This window comes from Echiichthys vipera (assembly GCF_963691815.1).
Source record: "Echiichthys vipera genome assembly, chromosome: 3".
NCBI lineage: Eukaryota > Metazoa > Chordata > Actinopteri > Perciformes > Trachinidae > Echiichthys > Echiichthys vipera.
In genome coordinates, this window is record NC_139828.1 from 35,598,188 (window position 1) to 35,619,252 (window position 21,065).

The 21,065-nt window shown below is 41.2% G+C and overlaps 1 protein-coding gene across 1 annotated transcript; it reads left to right on the forward strand.

The window, feature by feature from the left end:
* Nucleotides 1-1,396: 1,396 nt before the first annotated feature.
* Nucleotides 1,397-15,232, forward strand: ddx10 (DEAD (Asp-Glu-Ala-Asp) box polypeptide 10). Its single transcript, XM_083911550.1, has 2 exons — nt 1,397-2,793; nt 13,146-15,232. The coding sequence occupies exons 1-2, from the start codon at nt 1,462-1,464 to the stop codon at nt 14,316-14,318; spliced, it is 2,505 nt and encodes an 834-aa protein (XP_083767676.1). The 5' UTR covers nt 1,397-1,461; the 3' UTR covers nt 14,319-15,232.
* Nucleotides 15,233-21,065: the final 5,833 nt, after the last annotated feature.

Here is a 21,065-nt window from a genome sequence, read left to right on the forward strand (position 1 = left end):
TTCTTGTAAACAGCCTCAGTGTTCTTGGACCAGTCCAGTTTGTTATCCAGGTATACTCCAAGGTATTTGTAATCCTGGACAATCCTTGAAGTTTGGTGTGGGGGCAGATTTACTCCTGCAGAAATCCACTATTTGCTCCTTAGTCTTGGTGGCGTTTAGAATCAGGTGATTAGCTGCACACCAATCGTCCACAACACCCCTGTACTCCTCCTCCTTCCCCTCACTGACACAGCCAACAATTGCAGAATCGTCAGCAAACTTCTGTGGCAGGACTAAGAGAGGAGCTGAAAGTCTGAGGTGTACAGGGTGAACAGAAAGGGGGAAAGAACAGTTCCCTGTGGAGCTCCAGTGCTGCTGACTAAAGTGTCAGACACTCCGTCCTGCAGTCTGACATACTGTAGTCGACCCGTTAAGTAATCCGTAATCCAGGAAACCAGGGGAGGGTCCACCTGCATTGCCGTCAGTTTACGTCCCAGCAGAGCAGGCCGGACGGTATTGAAGGCACTGGAGAAGTCCACGAACAAGATTCTCACTGTGGTTCCCGGTCTGTCCAGGTGGGCACAGGCACGGTGGAGCAGGAAGATGATAGCGTTCACAAATATTGCTGTAAATCTGGTCAAAAGTGACTTTTCAAAATTCCCATCACTTTGCTTAATGTTGTTTAGTCGCTAACTGTGGCGAAATGGTGCTGTTTATTTCAGCATGCGCCACTTTACAGTTGGCGCCCCATAACTGTGAGCCTCAGGAGAAGTTGCATGTTATTCATACTATTTTATTAAGAAGGCAAAATATGCAGTCACTTGTATTTCTATTTCTATATGTATTTTATTCATTTTTAGCAATCTGCCACTAATATTTGCCTTCGACATGTCAGGGCTGCTCCAAGCGATTTTGTTACCCAGAGTTGAGCCTCCCAGGTAGTCAGACCCCTCTAAATATTGACTTCTTGTAGAAGGGTCCATTTGGTCATCTGTGCTCCATGTTCCTATCTGTGAATGAATGAAATAGGAATTAAATGAACTATGCTTATAGCAATGTATATATATATTAAAAAATGTATTAATATACTATATTTAGGCAATGTAATCCATTGTTTAGTGAATTTCTTTTTTAGCGGAGTGATATTCATCATATTAATGTATTATCCTTAAAAATCATATACATAAAATTTTTTTTTTTGACAATTACATTAATTTGATATGCTTGACATTTCTGATCATTTCAGGTTTTTAATTGTATATTGATATTTTCAGAAAAGTGACACAATGAGTAGTGGTAAGTAGTAGTAGTAGCAGCTTTGAGTTCGGCAAAAAGTGCTGCCTGACAGGCAAGTCTGAGGACAAAAGGGTCTAAACTGTCGCGTGATGATGACGTCGAGCTACATGCGACGAATAGCTGTCTTCTCCACGCTGTTTACCAGTGTTTCTTAACTCTCTTTTCTAGCTCTGTTCGTCTGGAATCATGGAGAAAGAAGGCTCAAAGAAAGCTAACCCCTTGAAGATTTTAGACGGTGTCGACCCCGTCAAAAACTTCGAGAAATGGAAGAAAAAATATAACAAGACGAAAGCTCAAGTGAAGCGAGAGAAAGTGAAGAAGCCCGAGTGGCAGGTGGAGAGGGAGTACATCGACAGGCTTGTTAGCAGGTACGAAGACATAAACGCAAAAGAGGCTGTCAAGTTCTCAGACTTCCCCATTTCGAAGAAGACCTTATTAGGTTTACAGGGGCTTCAGTACAGGCAGCCCACAGAGATCCAGAGACAGACTATCGGCTTCGCTTTGCTCGGTAAAGATGTCCTCGGCGCGGCAAAGACTGGCTCTGGGAAGACTTTAGCCTTCCTCATACCGGTACTGGAGTGTCTGTACCGCCAGCAGTGGACATCCATGGACGGCCTCGGTGCTCTCATCATATCCCCCACCAGAGAGCTCGCCTACCAGACCTTCGAAGTCCTCCGCAAGGTGGGCAAGAACCACGAGTTCTCCGCGGGACTCATCATTGGCGGGAAGGACCTCAAAAGCGAGTCTGAGAGGATCCACCGCACCAACATCGTCATATGCACCCCGGGTCGGCTGCTCCAGCACATGGACGAGACGGCCACTTTCCACGCCTCCAACCTCCACATGCTAGTTCTGGACGAGGCGGACCGCATTCTGGACATGGGTTTCGCCGACACACTCAACGCCATTTTGGAGAACCTTTCTAAGTCCCGGCAGACGCTCCTGTTCTCCGCCACGCAGACCAAGTCGATCAAAGACCTGGCCCGGCTCAGCCTCAAAGACCCAGAGTATGTGTGGGTTCATGAGAAGGCCAAGTTCAGCACGCCGGCCACCCTGGAGCAGAGCTACGTGGTGTGTGAGCTCCACCAGAAGGTCAACATGCTCTACTCCTTCATCAAGAGCCACCTGAAGAAGAAAGTCATTGTCTTCTTTGCCTGCTGCAAGGAGGTGCAGTACCTGTTCCGGGTCCTCTGCCGTCTCAGACCCGGCATGCCGGTCCTGGCTTTGCATGGCAAGCAGCAGCAGATGAAGAGAGTGGAGGTCTACAATGACTTCCTCAGAAAGCAGAATGCTGTGCTCTTTGCCACTGACATAGCCGCCAGAGGCCTGGACTTCCCTGCCGTCCACTGGGTGCTGCAGTTTGACTGTCCCGAGGATGCAGACACCTACATCCACAGGGTGGGCCGGACCGCCAGGTACAAGGAGGGAGGAGAGGCCCTACTCCTGCTGCTCCCCTCAGAGGAGAAGGGCATGGTCAGCCAGCTGCAGGAGAAGAAGGTTCCCATCAATAAGATCCAGGTGAGAGCTCATACATCCACAGCATCACAGCAAAGACTCAGTGAGCAGAACCATGGAAACAGTCCAGCTCCTCTCTGCGGTCATTTTTAGGCTGTAGGTAATGTTAAATTGGATTGCAATATAGAATTCATGTTCAACACTGTTTAATACCGAAGACACAGGAAAGTAAACAGACATTCATAAAGTGCATATAGGGATTATGGTAACTATATTGTACATTAGAAAATATAATCCACTATAAGAGAGCGTTGCTTTTAAATCTTTTTTAAATGTAATTTGTCAGAGCTGTGAGCAGCACTACAACTTCCAAATGTTCAAAGGTCAGTGAGAAACGATTTGATTGACAATATCTGCTGTGATGTTAGCTGACTAGTAAGAATCATATACTGGTAGGATTATGTTATTACTACTGTTGTTCCAATAATGGAATTTCAGACAATAATTACATAATGCAGAGTCTTGACTGCAAATTAAGGACGGCGCTGTGAACCGGCTCTGAATAGAGATCTTTTTCTCTGTGCCTTTTTTCTCCTCCTCTCCGTTTTGAAGCTTTGCAGATATATGCGTTGACCCAAACGAGCTGACTGACATGTTATGCAGCTTGTTATGTTATTATTGTAAAGTTGGGATTTGATTTTAGCCCAGTGGGAATCTGTTGTGGACTTTGAAGTGGACAAATCAGTTCTGTTTAGAATAGGGCCGTGAAAAGTGACAGCAGGGACGGCAGTAGTTTTGATTTCTTGCCGGTACTATCATATCATATACTGACCAATAGTGCGCATAGCCCCCCGGAAAAGGCACTTCATCATTTATTATAGTCTACTTATCAATCCTTCACTAGGACTTCTTACCACTCTATTACTTTTTATCACAGTGCTATTGTGAAAGTCTCAGACTTTGTAACAAACGTCTGTTGGCTAAAACACTTTGATTACCAGCTGTACACGTTGGCACAAGATCTGGTTAAGCCGAATACGCGCTGCTCGCTCGTTGTCTGTCCAGCAAAACACTGCACACATACAAACAGAATATTGAAACATCAACTTATTTTCCTGTAAATTCAAGACTACACTGTCTATGATATGAAATAAAGTTACACAGACCATCACAGCCCAAATCCGCCTGTTGCTCCAGATTAGCATCTAGTGTATGTGTCATAGATAGCCGGCTGTACTGCAAGTCATGGTGCAAGTGTGGCTATTGAATTAGAGTAACAGAACTAACGTTAACACGGTGTGTTCTTAAACCATCTGTTTGTACAGTTGATCAAGGAGCAAATCATCTTGTCAGTTATGGTAACACCACCACACGAATGACTGCAGTCCAGGTGAAGATGACGGATTTAGCATGCTAATCCTGACAACTAGCCTCTGAGGAGAAGTGAGGGCCAGAGGCTAGTTATCACTCAAGGCTGCGCCCCTAATTATTCATAAACTTTAACCTCCAATAAAATAAAAAATAGCCTGTTACAAAAATATTCACCCTCTGCTGAAATCAAATGCACCCCTTCTGCTGCGGTCGAGTTGAACCGAGTTGAAGGTTGAATTTATGCCGCTCACCACCAAACATAGATACTATACTGATGGCAAGCCAAGTCATCTCCTTGCTTTAACGTTGACAACATTCCATCTATTAACTACCCGGTGAAGGGACTGGTCACCAAAACAGCAGATATTAATGATATGTTTATTTTTCGAGAATCTATACTCCTCAGAGGACAGACTTTCACCAGAATTATTTAATTCATTTTGTGACAAGCTGAACTAACCAACACTATCTGACAATGAATCTAAGGAGCTGGATGCCCCAATAACTTTAGATGAACTACAGACAACAGGTCAATTAACCAATAGGGGGCACTCCCCAGGAATCGATGGGAACCTGCTGAGTTATATTTAGAGTTATGAAATATTATAGGTCCGACATGGTTAGACACTTTAACTCCGCTAAAAGAAGGGGCTATTTCTGCAAAGATCTTAATACAGCACTTATCTCAGTGCTTCATAAACCTGGCAAAGATCCCCAGAAATGTGCAAGTTACCCTATATTGTTAATAAACACAGAAACAAAATTTACTCCAAAGTTATTGCCATGCATCTGGACAAAATTGTAGGGAAGTTTATCAACCAGTATCGGTTGGCATCAGACAACGTCCACCAGCTTTTACATGTCACAGCTGATCCCTAAAGACAGGCTTGCCAGATGGACTCCTATTTCTTGATGCGGAAAAAAGGCGTTTGATCACTTGGAATAGGGATATCTGTGGAAAGTCTTGGAAATATTTTAATTCTGTACAAATTTTATTAAAATGCTAAAAAGTTGTATATTCTAATCCTTCTGCTAGGGTTGTCACAGCTGGGCAGCTTTCTGATCTTTTTAGTATAAAAAAGCAGAAATGACAATTTGATAATCACTGGATCAGAAGAGTGGCTACCGTCAAGTAGTTGAATTTTGGAAATCAGTCTAGAAGCGCTAGCTGCCCGGGCCTGCTGTGCCAAGAGTCTCCCTGTCTTATCTCCCTGCTCAAAAAAGCTTTGTTTGAATTATCGCATCTGTCTCTCCACTACATGTGTCATTAGGCTGTGTTCTGAATGCAGTTGTAGCCGTTTCTTATAGAAGGAGGGGGATGGAAAGGCGGCGTAAGTTCCATCGAGTTTTAACAGTTCCTCTGAAATTTCGACCAGCCTAGCATGTTAAGCCCTTCTCATTGGAGAAATATAGGATATCACTTGTCCCCAAATAGTAGCTTTAACCCTCTGAGGTCTACGGCTATTTTCTGGATTTTGCATACTTTTGTAAATTCCCCTTTTAAGGGTACTTGCATATAACATAATACCCAAGTGTTTTATATGGAAATGTTCAGAACAAATGCAGCGAGGCCCACATTTGTCCTAGAGCAATGTGTAAAGAGATTATTTGGCCCAAATGCTTAAAAATTCAATTTAAATTCTTCATATCTTATGAAAACATACCTTTACACATGTGGACGAAGTGTTTTGGTGCTTGAAATGAGTTTGCCAAAGTCTTAGGTTCACAAAATTAGTGTTTTATCCACTATTATATATATATGAATAAAATAGTGAATGAATGTCTTAAATGGAGTTTTGGCAATATCGCTTTTTGAGAAAAAGTGTTCTCTTGTCTCTCACTCTATTTTTACCAGATGAAATGGTACTTCTTACTACATATCTAGCTTCATGGGATGTGTGCAAATGAAGAAAAATAGCAATACAAATAATTCTATTCGAAATTAAATATTTATGTACAAAAAATACACAATTTACAATATTAACGTAATGTGCATGTTTTTAGGCTTCGTATATTCAGCTGTGCCATGTGCTGGTGAGGTGGTGACGGCTGTGGTGCAGACACAGGACCAGGAACACAGGACAGATGAGTTCCTGGTGGCAGACAGAAACGGATTCCACAGTTACATTCAGTATAAAAATCACATACAAATAAAGAAAGAGAGTTTCATCTGCAAAGTGATACAGTGAAAAAACATCACTAGGACGCGCAATCGCAGGCGTCGACCTCAGAGGGCCACTGCTGACATCAGGGGTGTCATTAAACTCTATTTAAGAGCAGATTTGAGTCACAACAAAATCTTTAAACTTGCTATCCGACAGCAAGTGTGAGCTGAAACTCCATGGTGAACGTGGCATTGTATCACTTGGAAAACTGTCAACTGTGGTAGGAGCATGGTCAGAAGTGACTATTGGGTGATATTCACATGCATTCACACAGATGAGGTTTTTATCGAGTAAAAATAATGTGGTGTACATGGGGAAAATCTCAACTGTGATGCATATGTTTTTGTTGATTTGGATAGTCTAATTTTTGTAGGGAGAGCTTTGTGGAGAGTCACATCCTGCACTAGATTGAAGTCCCCACCTATGATAATGTGACTGTCGGCGTTTGGAAATTTTGCAAATAGCCTTGTGAAAAACTGTTCATCGACCCAAGTGGACCACTGGTGTGTTCTGAAGTGTGCCCGAAACTATGACATAGTGGTCGTCACCAGCTAGGATTAAATTTGTTGGCTCAAACAGGACCCTTTTATGAATGATGATAGCTGCCCCTCTAACTCTATCTGTAAATTTGGAATGGAATAAGTGGCTCATCCACGCCCTCTTAATACGTGAGGTGTCAGCTGATTTGAGATGTTTCCTGCAGAAACATCACATTCCCCTGAAGTTGCTGTAACTGTGTCAAGACCTTACAGATTTTGATCGTGTTGTTCATTCCCTTAGTATTCCAGGAAATAAGACGCATTCCAGTACCTGTCTTTACAGCATTAGCCATAGGAACAATGATAATAAGTCAGAATGACACTGCATGACCTGAAGTATTCTGTAGTAGTAGTAGAGGAAGAGAGTGGGGACAAGGGTATAAAATAAAAAAACACAAAACCCCCTCCCAAACACACACAAAACAAAACGAAACAACATAAAAGGAAACAAAACAATAACATATGTGACCAATCTGAGGGCTACTCCCATAGAAGAAAACATCTGAGCTTTCCAGCTTGCAACTAACATGCAGCTCTTCAGCCTTCTTGTAGTTTCTCCTTTTGGTCTTGACAAAAAAAGTAACATAAATAAAGCTGATTTAATTTATATATATTTATATTTATAATTTTGATGTATATATATATATATATATAGATATATATAGAGAGATATATATTGATATATCTATATATATATCTATATCTATATATATATATATATATATATATATATATATATATATATATACACAGTGGGTACGGAAAGTATTCAGACCCCCTTAAATTTTTTACTCTTTGTTAAATTGCAGCCATGTGCTAAAATCATTTAAGTTCAGTTTTTTTCCTCATTAATGTACACACGGCACCCCATATTGACAGAAAAACACAGAATTGTAGACATTTTTACAGATTTATTAAAAAAGAAAAACTGAAATATCACATGGACATAAGTATTCAGACCCTTTGCTCAGTATTGAGTGGAAGCACCCTTTTGAGCTAATACAGCCGTGAGTCTTCTTGGGAATGATGCAACTAGTTTTTCACACCTGGATTTGGGGATCCTCTGCCATTCCTCCTTGCAGATCCTCTCCAGTTCTGTCAGGTTGGATGGTGAACGTTGGTGGACAGCCATTTTGAGGTCTCTCCAGAGATGCTCAATTGGGTTCAAGTCAGGGCTCTGGCTGGGCCATTCAAGAACAGTCACAGAGTTGTTCCGAAGCCACTCCTTCGTCATTTTAGCTGTGTGCTTAGGGTCATTGTCTTGTTGGAAGGTGAACCGTCGGCCCAGTCTGAGGTCCATAGCACTCTGGAAAAGGTTTTCGTCCAGGATATCTCTGTACTTGGCCGCATTCATCTTTCCTTCAATTGCAACCAGTCGTCCTGTCCCTGCAGCTGCAAAACACCCCCACAGCATGATGCTCCCACCACCACACTTGACTGTAGGGATGGTGTTGGGCAGGTGATGAGCGGTGCCTGGTTTTCTCCACACATACCGCTTAGAATTAAGGCCAAAAAGTTCTATCTTTGTCTCATCAGACCAGAGAATCTTATTTATCATAGTCTGGGAGTCCTTCATGTGTTTTTTGGCAAATTCTATGCGGGCTTTCATGTGTCTTACTCTGAGGAGAGGCTTCCGTCGGGCCACTCTGCCATAAAGCCCTGACTGGTGGAGGGCTGCAGTGATGGTTGACTTTCTTGAACTTTCTCCCATCTCCTCACTGCATCTCTGGAGTTCAGCCACTGTGATCTTTGGGTTCTTCTTTACCTCTCTCACCAAGGCTCTTCTCCCCCGATTGCTCAGTTTGGTTGGACGGCCAGCTCTTGGAAGAGTTCTTGTCATCCCATACGTCTTCCATTTAAGGATTATGGAGGCCACTGTGCTCTTGGGAACTTTAAGTGCAGCAGAAATTTTTTTGTATCCATGGCCAGATCTGTGCCTTGCCACAATTCTGTCTCTGAGCTCTTCAGGCAGTTCCTTCGACCTCATGATTCTCATCTGCTCTGACATGCACTGTGAGCTGTAAGGTCTTATATAGACAGGTGTGTGGCTTCCTTAATCAAGTCCAATCATTAGAATTAAACACAGCTGGACTCCAATGAAGGTGTAGAACCATCTCATGGATGATCAGAAGAAATGGACAGTACCTGAGGTAAATATACAAGTGTCACAGCAAAGGGTCTGAATACTTATGTCCATGTGATATTTCAGTTTTTCTTTTTTAATAAATCTGTAAAAATGTCTACAATTCTGCGTTTTTCTGTCAATATGGGGTGCTGTGTGTACATTAAAAGGAAAAAAAATGAACTTAAATGATTTTAGCACATGGCTGCAATTTAACAAAGAGTAAAAAATTTAAGGGGGTCTGAATACTTTCCGTACCCACTGTATATACTGTATATATATATCTATATATATATATATATATATATATATATATATATATCTCTATATATATATATATATATATATCTATATATATATATATATATATATATATATATATATATATATATACTGTATATATATATATATATATATATATATATTTATAGAGAGCTAAACTGAGTTCCTGGGGTCTCAAACAGTGTTTGACCTTTTAAGTTACCATAAGAAAAGAGGAAAAAATAAGTAAATAAATAAGAAAAACCCAAACAGACAGCAGACACCATGTAAAGTAAATTAGCCAGCAGAGGGCACCAAGATGCCTTAGGATTAAAGCGCATAGGCTGTATTAACGTATGCCACAACTACACATCAATGCATGACAAATGTCAGGCCTCAGCAAAATCAAAATCAAAGCAAAAAAAAGTGAGCAACAGAAAGCAAGAACACTTCAGTGGCGGTAGGTGAAAAACTAAAAATGAAATGAAATAAAGCTCTGAAGAGATTTTGTCCTTCACTTGGTAACTGTGACCATGACCCGTGTCTAGTCTATCTCTGCCAAATCGGAAGTCTCCACATTGATTTTAAACTTCTACTGGCTATTTATAAATCCCTCCATGGTCTGGTCCCCTTGCACCTGTCTGATCTTTTCCAACTCCCCACTCCCTTCCAAGCATTACGGTCAGCTGACCGACTGTTGGGAGTGCCCAGGACCATGCTAACAACCAGGGGGGACAGAGTATTTGCAGTAGCTCCCAGACTCTGGAACAGCCTCCACATCTGTGCTGCCCAGGCTAAGATCCATGATCCACCTTTTTCACTTGCCAGCGCTTAGTGTCCCCTGGTTACCTTTTTAAATTTTCTCTCTTTTGCATTATTATAACACTCTTGTCATTCCTATGTTTACTGCACTAAATCACTTTCTTGTGAAGAACTTTGGAGCGGCTCAGCCGTTTGTAAATGTGCCTGCTGCCAAGAGGATTCAGAAACTCACGAAGAAGAGCGTAGCGGGAGCGTACGTAGCGCTGTGGCCATGTTTGCGGGACGCGCAAAGTCACGCACGAATTGTGGCACATTCGGCCTGCCATACATGCTGGGATTTGACGCGCTGAGACGTAGCGCTGAGATGGATATGAGAAAGGACAGTGGTCATGAAGGCTTACGCTCGTTGCACCTCATAAACCGAACAGTACACACGTGTACCGAAACGTGACATGCGTACCGAATGGGACAGATCTTTTTAATAAACCGTTCCACCCCTACTATATAAATTAAAATTGACTTGACTTGTCACAAAATAAACACTCGCTTGACTTAACGTTACATCCAGGGGATATTTATGTTATCTATCTCTAACCTGCAGCTCTCTGAACTTTTTGAAGAAGTCTGCATGTCTGTCCATGTTTCTCCAGGTTGGTCCTGTTTGCTACCTTGGTCTGTATCAATTTAAAGCATCGTTTACAGACTGGCTCTGTGGTGTCGGTGGGCTTGACACTGTCAGCTATATTTTCGCTCCGTACGTCGTCTTATAAATAATCCTAGGACAGTTGGCAGAAGCACTCATGTCTGTCTCACTCTGTGACTGTCAGTATGAAATCAGGCCCACTCTGGCTGCAGGCAGGGATGAAGCAGAGAGAAGCTGCACACAGACACGCTGCTCCGCTGTCGCACTAAGTTCATAAAGTACAGATACTAATAAAACATGAAACTGTAATGGTAACGGTACAGCTGGGTACCGCGTACAAAAACTGAGCGTTGTGTCAAAGCAGCAGCTGCTGATACCTGCCATCACAAGGATTTAATTAGGTTTTTGGAAGGAAACAATGATTTGAGGCAGTGGTTGTGAAAATATCAATCCTTAAAGGGTAACTGTGACTGTCTTGATTGAGAATGAGCATTAGGTGTTTGTAGGCTGTATTGCTGTGCATTCCTGCAGGAAAATGTGTTGCGTTCTATAGATTTGGAAAACGAGTACTTGATTGGCCCTCAAGGAATGGATGTGGTCTCTCAATCTTTGAACTTAACTTAACTACTCATGCCCATCCAATTTTTTATATGTTTCTATCATTTCAGTACATGTCTGTAAATGGACTTGTACCAGTGGCGGCTGCTGGTCTTTCAAGGAGGGGAAGCTAATTTTTTCGGCCTACATCATAAATGTGCTTGTAAATTTACAACATAGTACATCCCAAGGACGGAACACCACACCCCCAATAGCAATCTGGTTTATGCTGTCCAATGCAACGAGGAATGCAAAGATCTCCACATTGGAAAAACAAAACAACTACTGCATTAACGCATGGCCCAACACTTGAGAGCTAACTCCTCAGGCCTGGACTCTGCTGTCCACTTACATCTCAAGGAGAAAGCCCACTCCTTTGATGACAACAATGTCCACATCCTGGACAGAGAGGACAGATGGTTTGAAAGAGGAGTAAAAGAAGCCATCTATGCAAAAGTAGAGAAACCATCGCTAAACAGAGGAGGAGGGTCTGAAACACCACTTATTTACAATATACAATGCTGCCCTGTCATCCCTTACCAGGAGATTTAACAATCTAACAAAGTCGATACCTACTTCCCACCAACGACTGTCACTCCAACGACGGTTGTTGGCACTTGGAGCACAAAGGGTTCTAGTGACATCATTGGCCTTGTGAAAGGTTAAGTACTTGGATCTCCACACCAGATAGTTGGACCAGTCCCAGACTGGTCAGATGCGTACATGAACTGATGAAGCCTCTTGGATGAGAGTTGAAACGTCCTAGACAAATAACCAAGTCCAGTTGCTTTTGACTGGAATTGCTTTGGGGATAACGATGACTATGACGGGGATGAATGAGAACATTCACAGGCAAGAAAATGATCTGTGACCTTGTCGTACCAACTAGGCGTGTTTTCCAGGAACTTGACCAGTAATGGCCAGCAGAGCTAGGCTGTTTAAGCGGCTTTGGCCCAGATGGAGCTGCCGTGGCAGGCTACTGTGAAGTGTGACCGCCTGTGGGTGTGAGTGACGGGGGGAGAAGCTCCGCAGCTGCCACTGCTCGTTGGGGAAAGAAACTGCAGAGAGACAGAACAGTGAAACAAAAGATGAAGGCTTTCTAGAATCAATATTGACTTTCTAGAGTGAATGAAATGTACACTTTTTTTTTTTTGGTGACATTTTATGGAAAGCTGAGCTTCCCTTGCAGTCTCAGTGCAATCGTCACTGACTTGTACTTATATAGCGCACTTTCACACTACTTGTCACATTCACCCATTCACAAAGACATTCACACTGATGGCAGTGGACACTACTAATCTAATATAACCATTCACACCACATTAACATACCCATGTGCAGCACAAGGAGCAATTCGGAGTTCAGGGTCTTGCCCAAGGACATGCGGCCCGGAGGAGCTGGGGATTGAACCGTGATCTCTCAAATAGAGGACAACCCGCTCTACCTCTGAGGCTGTACCTATTTTTGTTTTCATTCATTCTTTTGTTTTGCAACTGGACCAGGGAAACACAGTTTGGCCTTGTGTACTGTATTGCACTAAAGTATATAGATGGATGACAATAAAGTCTTATCTAGAATCTAGAATTGTCTTTATTGTCATTGTACCAGTACAACGAAATTTACAGTACAATCCCTTAAAAGTGCAGAAATAATTTAACATTAAAAGCATCAAATAGAATAGACTCAACTTTTAAAAGACACATTTAAAATGACAAGCTTACACACCAACACGCACGCACGCACGCACGCACACACGCACACACGCACACACGCACACACACACAGTGGTGGTTGTGGTGTTAATGTTCCAAGTTAAGTCCTCCTGTATGCGCCATCATCATTATCTTGTGTCACATCTTATTGATGAATAGCGCTATAGATTTAAGTGTGCGTTAGAACAACAACAGAGCAGTAGACACCTGTGTTTATTGACTTTGTTTTCTGATTGATTCCAGGTGAACCCTGACAAAGTGCAGAGTGTTCAGCAGAAGCTGGAGGCCTTCCTGGCCCAGGAGAAGGAGCAGAAGGAGAGAGCCCAGAGGTGTTTTGTGTCCTACCTGCGCTCCGTCTACCTGATGAAGAACAAAGAGGTGTTCGATGTCTTTAAGCTCCAGATTCACAAATATGCTGTTTCTCTAGGCCTCGCTTTGGCTCCAAGGGTGCGCTTCTTAAGTAAAGCACAGGCACAAAGAGCAGTGAAAGGAGGACACAGAGAGGAAGAGCAGTCTGAAGAAGAGGAAGAGCTGAAGACCTTTAAGGCCAGGCTGAAAGGAAACGTTTGTCATGAGGAAACTCAGAGCTCAGAGTCAGAAGGTTCAGGTGATGATGAGGAAACTGGTAATGAAGGAGAGGTGGATCAGTGCAAGGTCCTACTTCTGGGTGCAGATGACAACGATAGTGATGGTGATCTAAGAGACTTGGACCTGCTGACTGTCAAAAGAAAGGATATCTTCAATCTGGCAGAAGATGAGAGTTCTGAGGAACCTGCCGAGGGCTCCAAAAAGAAAATGGAAAAAGAGACAAAGTTCAAAGAAGCCAAAAAGGCCCTGAAGAGAAACTTCCAACTCAACACCAAAGTGGCTTTCAGCGAAGAAGGAAAGGCTGTACAGCTGTGGCCTCCAGTCCAACGGGCCATGACTGGTGAAGAGGATGACGAAGAGGAGGGGGTTTCAGGCATTAACATGGAGAAAGCCAGGGAGAGGCTTAGACGTGAGGACCAGGAGTATGACAAGCAAGAGTACAGCCGCAAAGTGAAAACCAAACACAGAGAGAAGAGGCTTAAGGCCAAGGCAGCCAGGAAGGAGGCCAGCAAGCAGCACGGACAGAAATCTGACGAGGAGGAGGATGAGTTAGTGGCATACCTGACCAATCACAGTGAAGAAGAGTTTGACCCCTCCACCCTGCCAGACCCTGACAAACTGCACTCTGAGGAAGAGGGGGAAGATCAGATAGTTAAAGCCAAACGACAGCACAGCAGTGAAAGTGACAATGAGGAAGAGAAGGAGCTCACAGTGAGGAAGAGGGTGAAAGTAAAGCAGCAGAATGATGAGCACACAGCCCTGGATACTGGTCTCTCTCTGGCCGAAGATGAGGACTTAGTCTTACACCTGCTAGGAGGACTGAGGTAGAGGAAACAGTTGAATACAGTTCTAACAACAACTAGTTCAATGAGAAAACACAGAAACACAGGAGTTTGAGAAGTCAGTGTTGTGTTAAAGGGGTATTTCAGTGTTGGTGTGTTGCACATCCATAACGTCAGAGATTTCATTAGAGACAGATTTAAAAAAGAATTGTTAAAACTGAAAGATCAGAGGCTGAGGTATCCCGATTTTTAGTCGATCGTATGTATCAAGTCAAGTTCCTCCATCTCCCATAATGCAACCAATGCCATGTTGTCTAAAGAAAACTTGACCTCCAGTGTTATTTGATTTAATGATTTAATCAGCAACAATCAAAGTTTTAAAACATCTGTAAGTATTGCTGAGAGATTCACCAAGGACTGTGGGGGGGATGAAGGTGAAGAAATAACATTTCATTGACAATAACCACAAACTATCATCACATTGTCATTTAACTTTTGTTTCAACTTTCTTTCAACTATTAAATGTGTTCTAATTCCACAGTCACCTAGTGTGAGTTCACAAAACCTATGACCTATTATTCAGTTTGACCCAGCAGGTGCTGTAGAAGGTACCCTGTGGAGTTTTCTTGTAACCAAACAGAAGTGATTAAATCAGTTCAAGTTAAATAGATCTAAGTGTAACAGTACCTCAGTGCTAACATGGTCAATGATAAGCACTCACCAAGGGGAACTAAGCAGCTTGGTTATTTCTGTAATACCAGTTGACCTGAATGCTTTTGAGCACAAAGGTTTGATGTCAGTTGAGCGTCTGTTCTGTTGGATGTTTTCCTCCATTTCAACCTTCAGTCCACTGTTTCTTCTCCCTATCTTTCTCTCTCAAAGTTCTTGTGAACCCCTATACTTCATCAGAGAGACTTGAGCTCTTGTAATTAATGACCTGTATTAAATACTACACTTTGGGATCAACTTGGATATTGAGTTATTCTATTAAAGAATTGGTATTGCTTGTTTTTTTGTTTAATGGTTTTAAATTGAATTTGACCCTTGATGCCTCATTCATGTTTTTCTGCGATGTTTAGGAGGACCACAGGTCAACAGTAGACATTACATAGAAGTAGTGGACATCATCTGAAAGCTGGAACCTGAAGATGAATTTGCTCAGAACAGTCTGAAATGTTTTAATAAATTGCAATAATTTGTGTACATGAAGAACATTATCAGCTGCCCAGCAATTTTTGGGTTGATACCATTTATTACACAGATTTGGTGCTAAATCTGACTATTTTTATTACCACTGGAGAATTGGTAAAAAATGGTCAAAAAATCTTCCAAATCCCACATTAAGGCACCCAGAAATCGAGGAACACCACACCATAGAAAAAGCCATGTTATGATTCTGTATCAAAAACTTTTGACCTTTCGAGATTTCTATAAGAATTGCATTTTTTGGTGATTGGATGGCGAGCGCTTGTGTAAAGTGCTCAGAAGCGCCCTTTAGTCAGTATTCATAGGAAATCCATCCAGAGGTCACAACAGCTCAGTTTAGACAGAAAATGCTATCTCTACAATGAAATGTTTCCAATGGGGACATGGAGACACCTGGACTCATTCAATCCACAAGAGTCCCAGCTTTACAGTCATTTTCATTCAGATATCTTAAGGTTAGAGGTCAAAGGACCCCTTTGAAAATGGCCGTGTCAGGTTTGCCCTTGCCGATATTTAGCCCAACTTTGGAGCGTTGTTTAGCTTCCTTCACGTTTGGAACCAACATCTTCATCATGTAGCTCTAAAACTGAGCTGGGTCCACTGGCATTAATGCTATCATGAGTTAAATATATATCTGTAACATTTTCCTCTATTTGTCTAAGTTCCTATCAATCACAGAGTGAGTTAAAACAATGGGGACTGATCATATGACCCACTAATGAAAGCACTTTATTGCCTCTTTGCTGAGTATTCCAATATCTGTGTCTGTGGAGACATTCCCCCTCTAGATGCAAATAACAGAAACAGAAATAAGATTATGATAGGTTATATGTTTTAGGATTTGATTTTGAGTTTCAAACAATTTAGGTTCACTAGGAAACATGCATCATATCTGACTAATTTTGTATGACAATGACAAATGTCAGAGGGGTTATGAAACTAATTATGTAAAGGGGTTTGCTGTTTGGTCCTGAGAAGAGAATTTTCCTTGTGTCCAAAGCTGAATGGACTGAATTGATTGAAAACATATGTTCACTGGCATAAAAAAGTCAGTTAAAAATTGAAAGACTACTAAAAATAGTTTCCAAAAGATCCTTTTCCATAATTATCATGCTTAAAAGTTCCTCTGCAGCAGGAATCGGGTTACAAAAAATGATGGTAACTGAATAAACTGAGCCAAAAAGAGTACAAGTCCTTTTAAAAGTAAATATTCCAAGATGTAATACTCATTTATTATGAAAATGTCCATTTTTTAAATTTGTTACAATCTTCTGAGATTCATTTTAAAACATTTTGTGGTATCTTAATTATTTGGACACATGCCATGTTCCACATTATGGCCTTTCTTCCCAGGCTTGACCTTATTAACAGAATCCCATAGTATGCTTGGCTTAATGTCTGTGGCTTTGTAGTCTGTCTAAGTGATGTGGGTTTACTTTAAATGCCAGTTTAAGTTATCCTCTATACTGTAAACAGGAGTGCATGCTCTAACAAAGACACTCCTTCACATGAAGTCCTGCTGTAGATAACCCTGACTTCATTTGGTTACAGTCATCATTCAGCCACAGTGAGTCTCATTCACATAGATTATATGACTGTGTTCCACTGGACTTTGAATTTGTACATTGTATCACAGTTTTTTTTTTTAAAATAACTTCTCACATTCTCAACCCTTTCAAAGAGAGAAAAACGTATCTCAAAATCTTATTTTTCATTTAAATCACTTTTTATGTACACATCTATCAGTCTGATTCATAGACTTTATAATGATTATATTATAATGATATTCATTATACAGTCTGTGGTCTGGTTCAGTACACAACCACTATCATGGAGAAGACTGCTGACTTGACAGTTGTCCAGAAGACAGTCATAGACAGCCTCTACAAGGAGGGTGACAGAGTCAAAGTGTATCAAAAGCATATTCATGGAAAGTTGACTGGAAGGGAAAAGTGTGGTAGGAAAAAGTGCACAGGACAACGGCAGCCCTCAGAAGATTACGATTCAAGAAGTCGTGGGAGCGTCACAAAGACTGAGGCTGTCAGTGTTTTTTAAAGAGCCACCACGCACAGACGTGTCCAGGAAATGGGCTACAGGTGTGGCATTCCTAGTACCCAGCCACTCCTCAACCAGAGACAACAGAAGAATCTTAGCTGGGCTCAGGAGAAAAACAACTGGACCGATGCTCAGTGGTCCAAAGTCCTCTTTTCAGAGGAATGTCAATTTTGTATTTCTTTTGTGAATCAAGGTCCAAGAGTCTGGAGGAAGAGATGAAAGGAAGGGAGAGGAATCCAAATTTCTTGAAGTCAAGTGCAAAGTTCCACAGTCTGTGACGTTTTGGGGTCCATCTGCTGTCAACTATGTTTTATCAAGTCCAAAGTCAAAGCAGCCGTCTACCACAAGATATAAGAGCATTTTAGAGCACTTCATTCTTCCGTCTGCTGTCAAGCTTTATGGAGATGCTGATTTCCTTTTCCAGCAGGACTTGGCTCCTGCCCACAGTGAAAAAACTACTAGTAACGGGTTGGCTGACCATGGTATAACTGTGCTTGATTGGTCAACACACCTGACCTGAACAAGAGGAAGATGAGAGACAACAGACCAACAATCCAGACGAGCTGAAGGCTGCTATCAAAGCGGCCTGGGCTTCCATAACTGCTCAGCAGAGCCACAGGCTTTGATGCAGTCATTCCTACAAAATACAAAATATTGAGTGCATAAATGAACATACTTGTTTCTTTCATGAGCTGTATGCTTAAGCCCTAATCATGAAAAGATTATAATTAAATATTTTACCTAATTTGTAAGGTATCTAGAATATATAAAAAAGTTCACTTTTTTAATTAACCTACGAGAAAGAAATTAACTTTTTCCACGATATTCGATTTCTTTTAGATGCTACTGATTTAGTTTAATAATACACATTTTCAAACTACTAATACATAAAGCCTATACATAAAGCTTTGCCTTTATACAGCTGCAACATTAAAGTGATACACACATTAATGCATCACATCAAAACTATAATCCAGTAATGTATTATGTAGCCTGTGTACAGTAGCCTATATATAATTCTGAAATTACAGTGACGCTAATACTTTTGTAATTTTACTTGAGTAGAAAATTTTAACTCAGGACATTTAGCCTCCTTGTAACGGAGTATTTCTACAATGCGGTATTGCTAGGTATGGGAGTAAATCTTCCACCACTGGGTATTGTAATAAATACAATCCAGCCGTATCTAATCGTGGTGCGTCCATCTTCCCCGTGTGCCACAAATGCAGCATAGTTCCAGAATGAGCGCGACATGAGTTCAGGAGCACGCTGCCCTCCCGCAGCCACAAAAACGCCAAACAGGTGAGCTTTTCTCCTCAGGTCTATTCGGTAACGATTAACTTTTGTTCACAAGTAAAGTTTGTTTCTCCAATTAAAGTCTGGCAGCGAAATGACGTTAATGTTCGGATGTAAAAAATAGCTTACCGCTGTGTGAAACTTGGCATCGGTCTAAAGCTAAAATTAATCAATAACGGTAGTTACCAAACAAAACAAAGAACAAAGAAACGGAAATCAAATGTTATATGAACGTTAACTTAAAATCTTTCCGCTTGTTCAGACTTATTTGGCTAGCTAACTTTATATTTGACCTGTAAGGTTCATGTTAACCCTTTAAAGGGCACTCATTGAAATCTTTGGAAATTCTAAATTTTAATCTCAGAGAGCTAATGGCGAGTGTTGCAGGACATTTGTTTTGTTAAAAATGATCAATCTTGGCATTGCAAATCAAGGTCAGTGAAGTTACTGTATATGAGCACTTGCCTATCTCGGGTAAAACAAATGACAGTGAATTTAAAAAAATATGAGAAACTGCAAGGAACACACAAACTGCAAGGAACATTTATTTAGAGACATCTCTGTCTTGAGGTACTGATACTGGCTTGACTGTTCATACAAGAAAAACATATTCAAAGAATACATATACACATAATCAGTTCGGAACAGTTTCTGGAATCGATAACAAGCACACTTTACAGAAGTAAGAGTCAAAATATTGCTAAATAAGAAGTAATTACATTATAAAATTGGCATAGAATTTGTAAATAAATAATATGTGAAACAAACAAAATATCAGCAGCCATGAGGATAATGGTTAAAAATAAAACACATTTTTTTTTTTTTTTTTTAAAGTATGTTCTGTGGAAATATACTGCAGCCATAATTACAAAATGAATGAAATGGATCTTTTGAGCAAGTTGAATGTATTTGACTTAGCGTTTCCTAAATATAATCCCAGCTTTTCTTGCAATTCATAGGTTCAAAAGTGTGTGCTTTTAATTGGGTTACGGGTATATAAACTACTCCTATAGGTGGAAACAACAGCCTTCTGATCCAGAATATCACCTATAATGCGAGGGGCTGCATTTCACAGCAGGGGTGCTGAAAACGCACAACACTGTTTCATCACATCCCACCATTTACATACACAACCTCATCCGTCCTTACATTTCCAACATTAACAACCAAAGTCATGCTCTCATATCCCAGCAGATATTGTGTGTTGCGCTGCATTTTTTGCAAATGGAAGTTTTTTATGCAACATATAAAACAGCCACTTATGGTAATATTTACTTTACAATGTAAAACATGCTCAAAATGAGGCGTCACCATGAGATTGTGCCGATTGTTTTACCTGTTTGAACAATGTTTTTATGTTTCATCTTAAGTTGCTGCCAAGTGCGGTTCTGCCCCGCCGGGTCGCACTTAAATGAAATAAACATAGACTAGACTACCACTCAAGCAGTTTTCCCTGTGATATTATTGTGATTGCCACAGTATGAGCGCATTAATATTTCCAATTCCAGGGGTCGCGTAGCCCTCCCCTTCCCTGTTGCCATGGTGACTCGTAGAATCAGGGCTCCATTGATGCTGTCTTTTTTTACTTGTGGTGCACACGCTTAACTCCAGGTCAAACTACTCTGAGTTGATCAACCTAACGCAAAATCAGCTGTTCTGAAACCAAAAACTCAGAGTTTCCTATCTCAGAGTAGATCAACTTAGAGTTCAGGGTTAGACTCAGTTTGTTGAACCTGCTTTGTGAAACGGACCCCTGGTCTACAGGTACTGCAGTGACACCAAGATAAAGGAACAAGTGAGCTGTCCATATCTCACCAAGAGCTATAACATAAGCATGGGAGGGATTGACAAGTGTGACATGCCGGTCCCCTCTTATGCACTCCCTTGAGAGCCAAGAGATGGTACATGCAGCTCTTTGCATTCGCCATTGATGTCAGCCTCACTGATGCCTGGATAATGTATAGGCGTGACAGCACGGCTCTTGGTGATGATGGCCTGTCACTGAAGAGTACCATGAAGCAGTTGCCTAAGATGCCTATGTTCTTATAGTTTTTATACATGCACTTTTTAAAAAACAAAACAAAATGTGTTTTATTTTTAACCATGATCCCTTTGGCTGCTGATATTTTATTTGTTCTTTAGAATTATTTGTATTCATCAAGTATTTTTGATTCATTTAATTTGTCTTTGATCAATTATAAAGTTTGTTTCACATGTTATTTATTTACAATTTTAT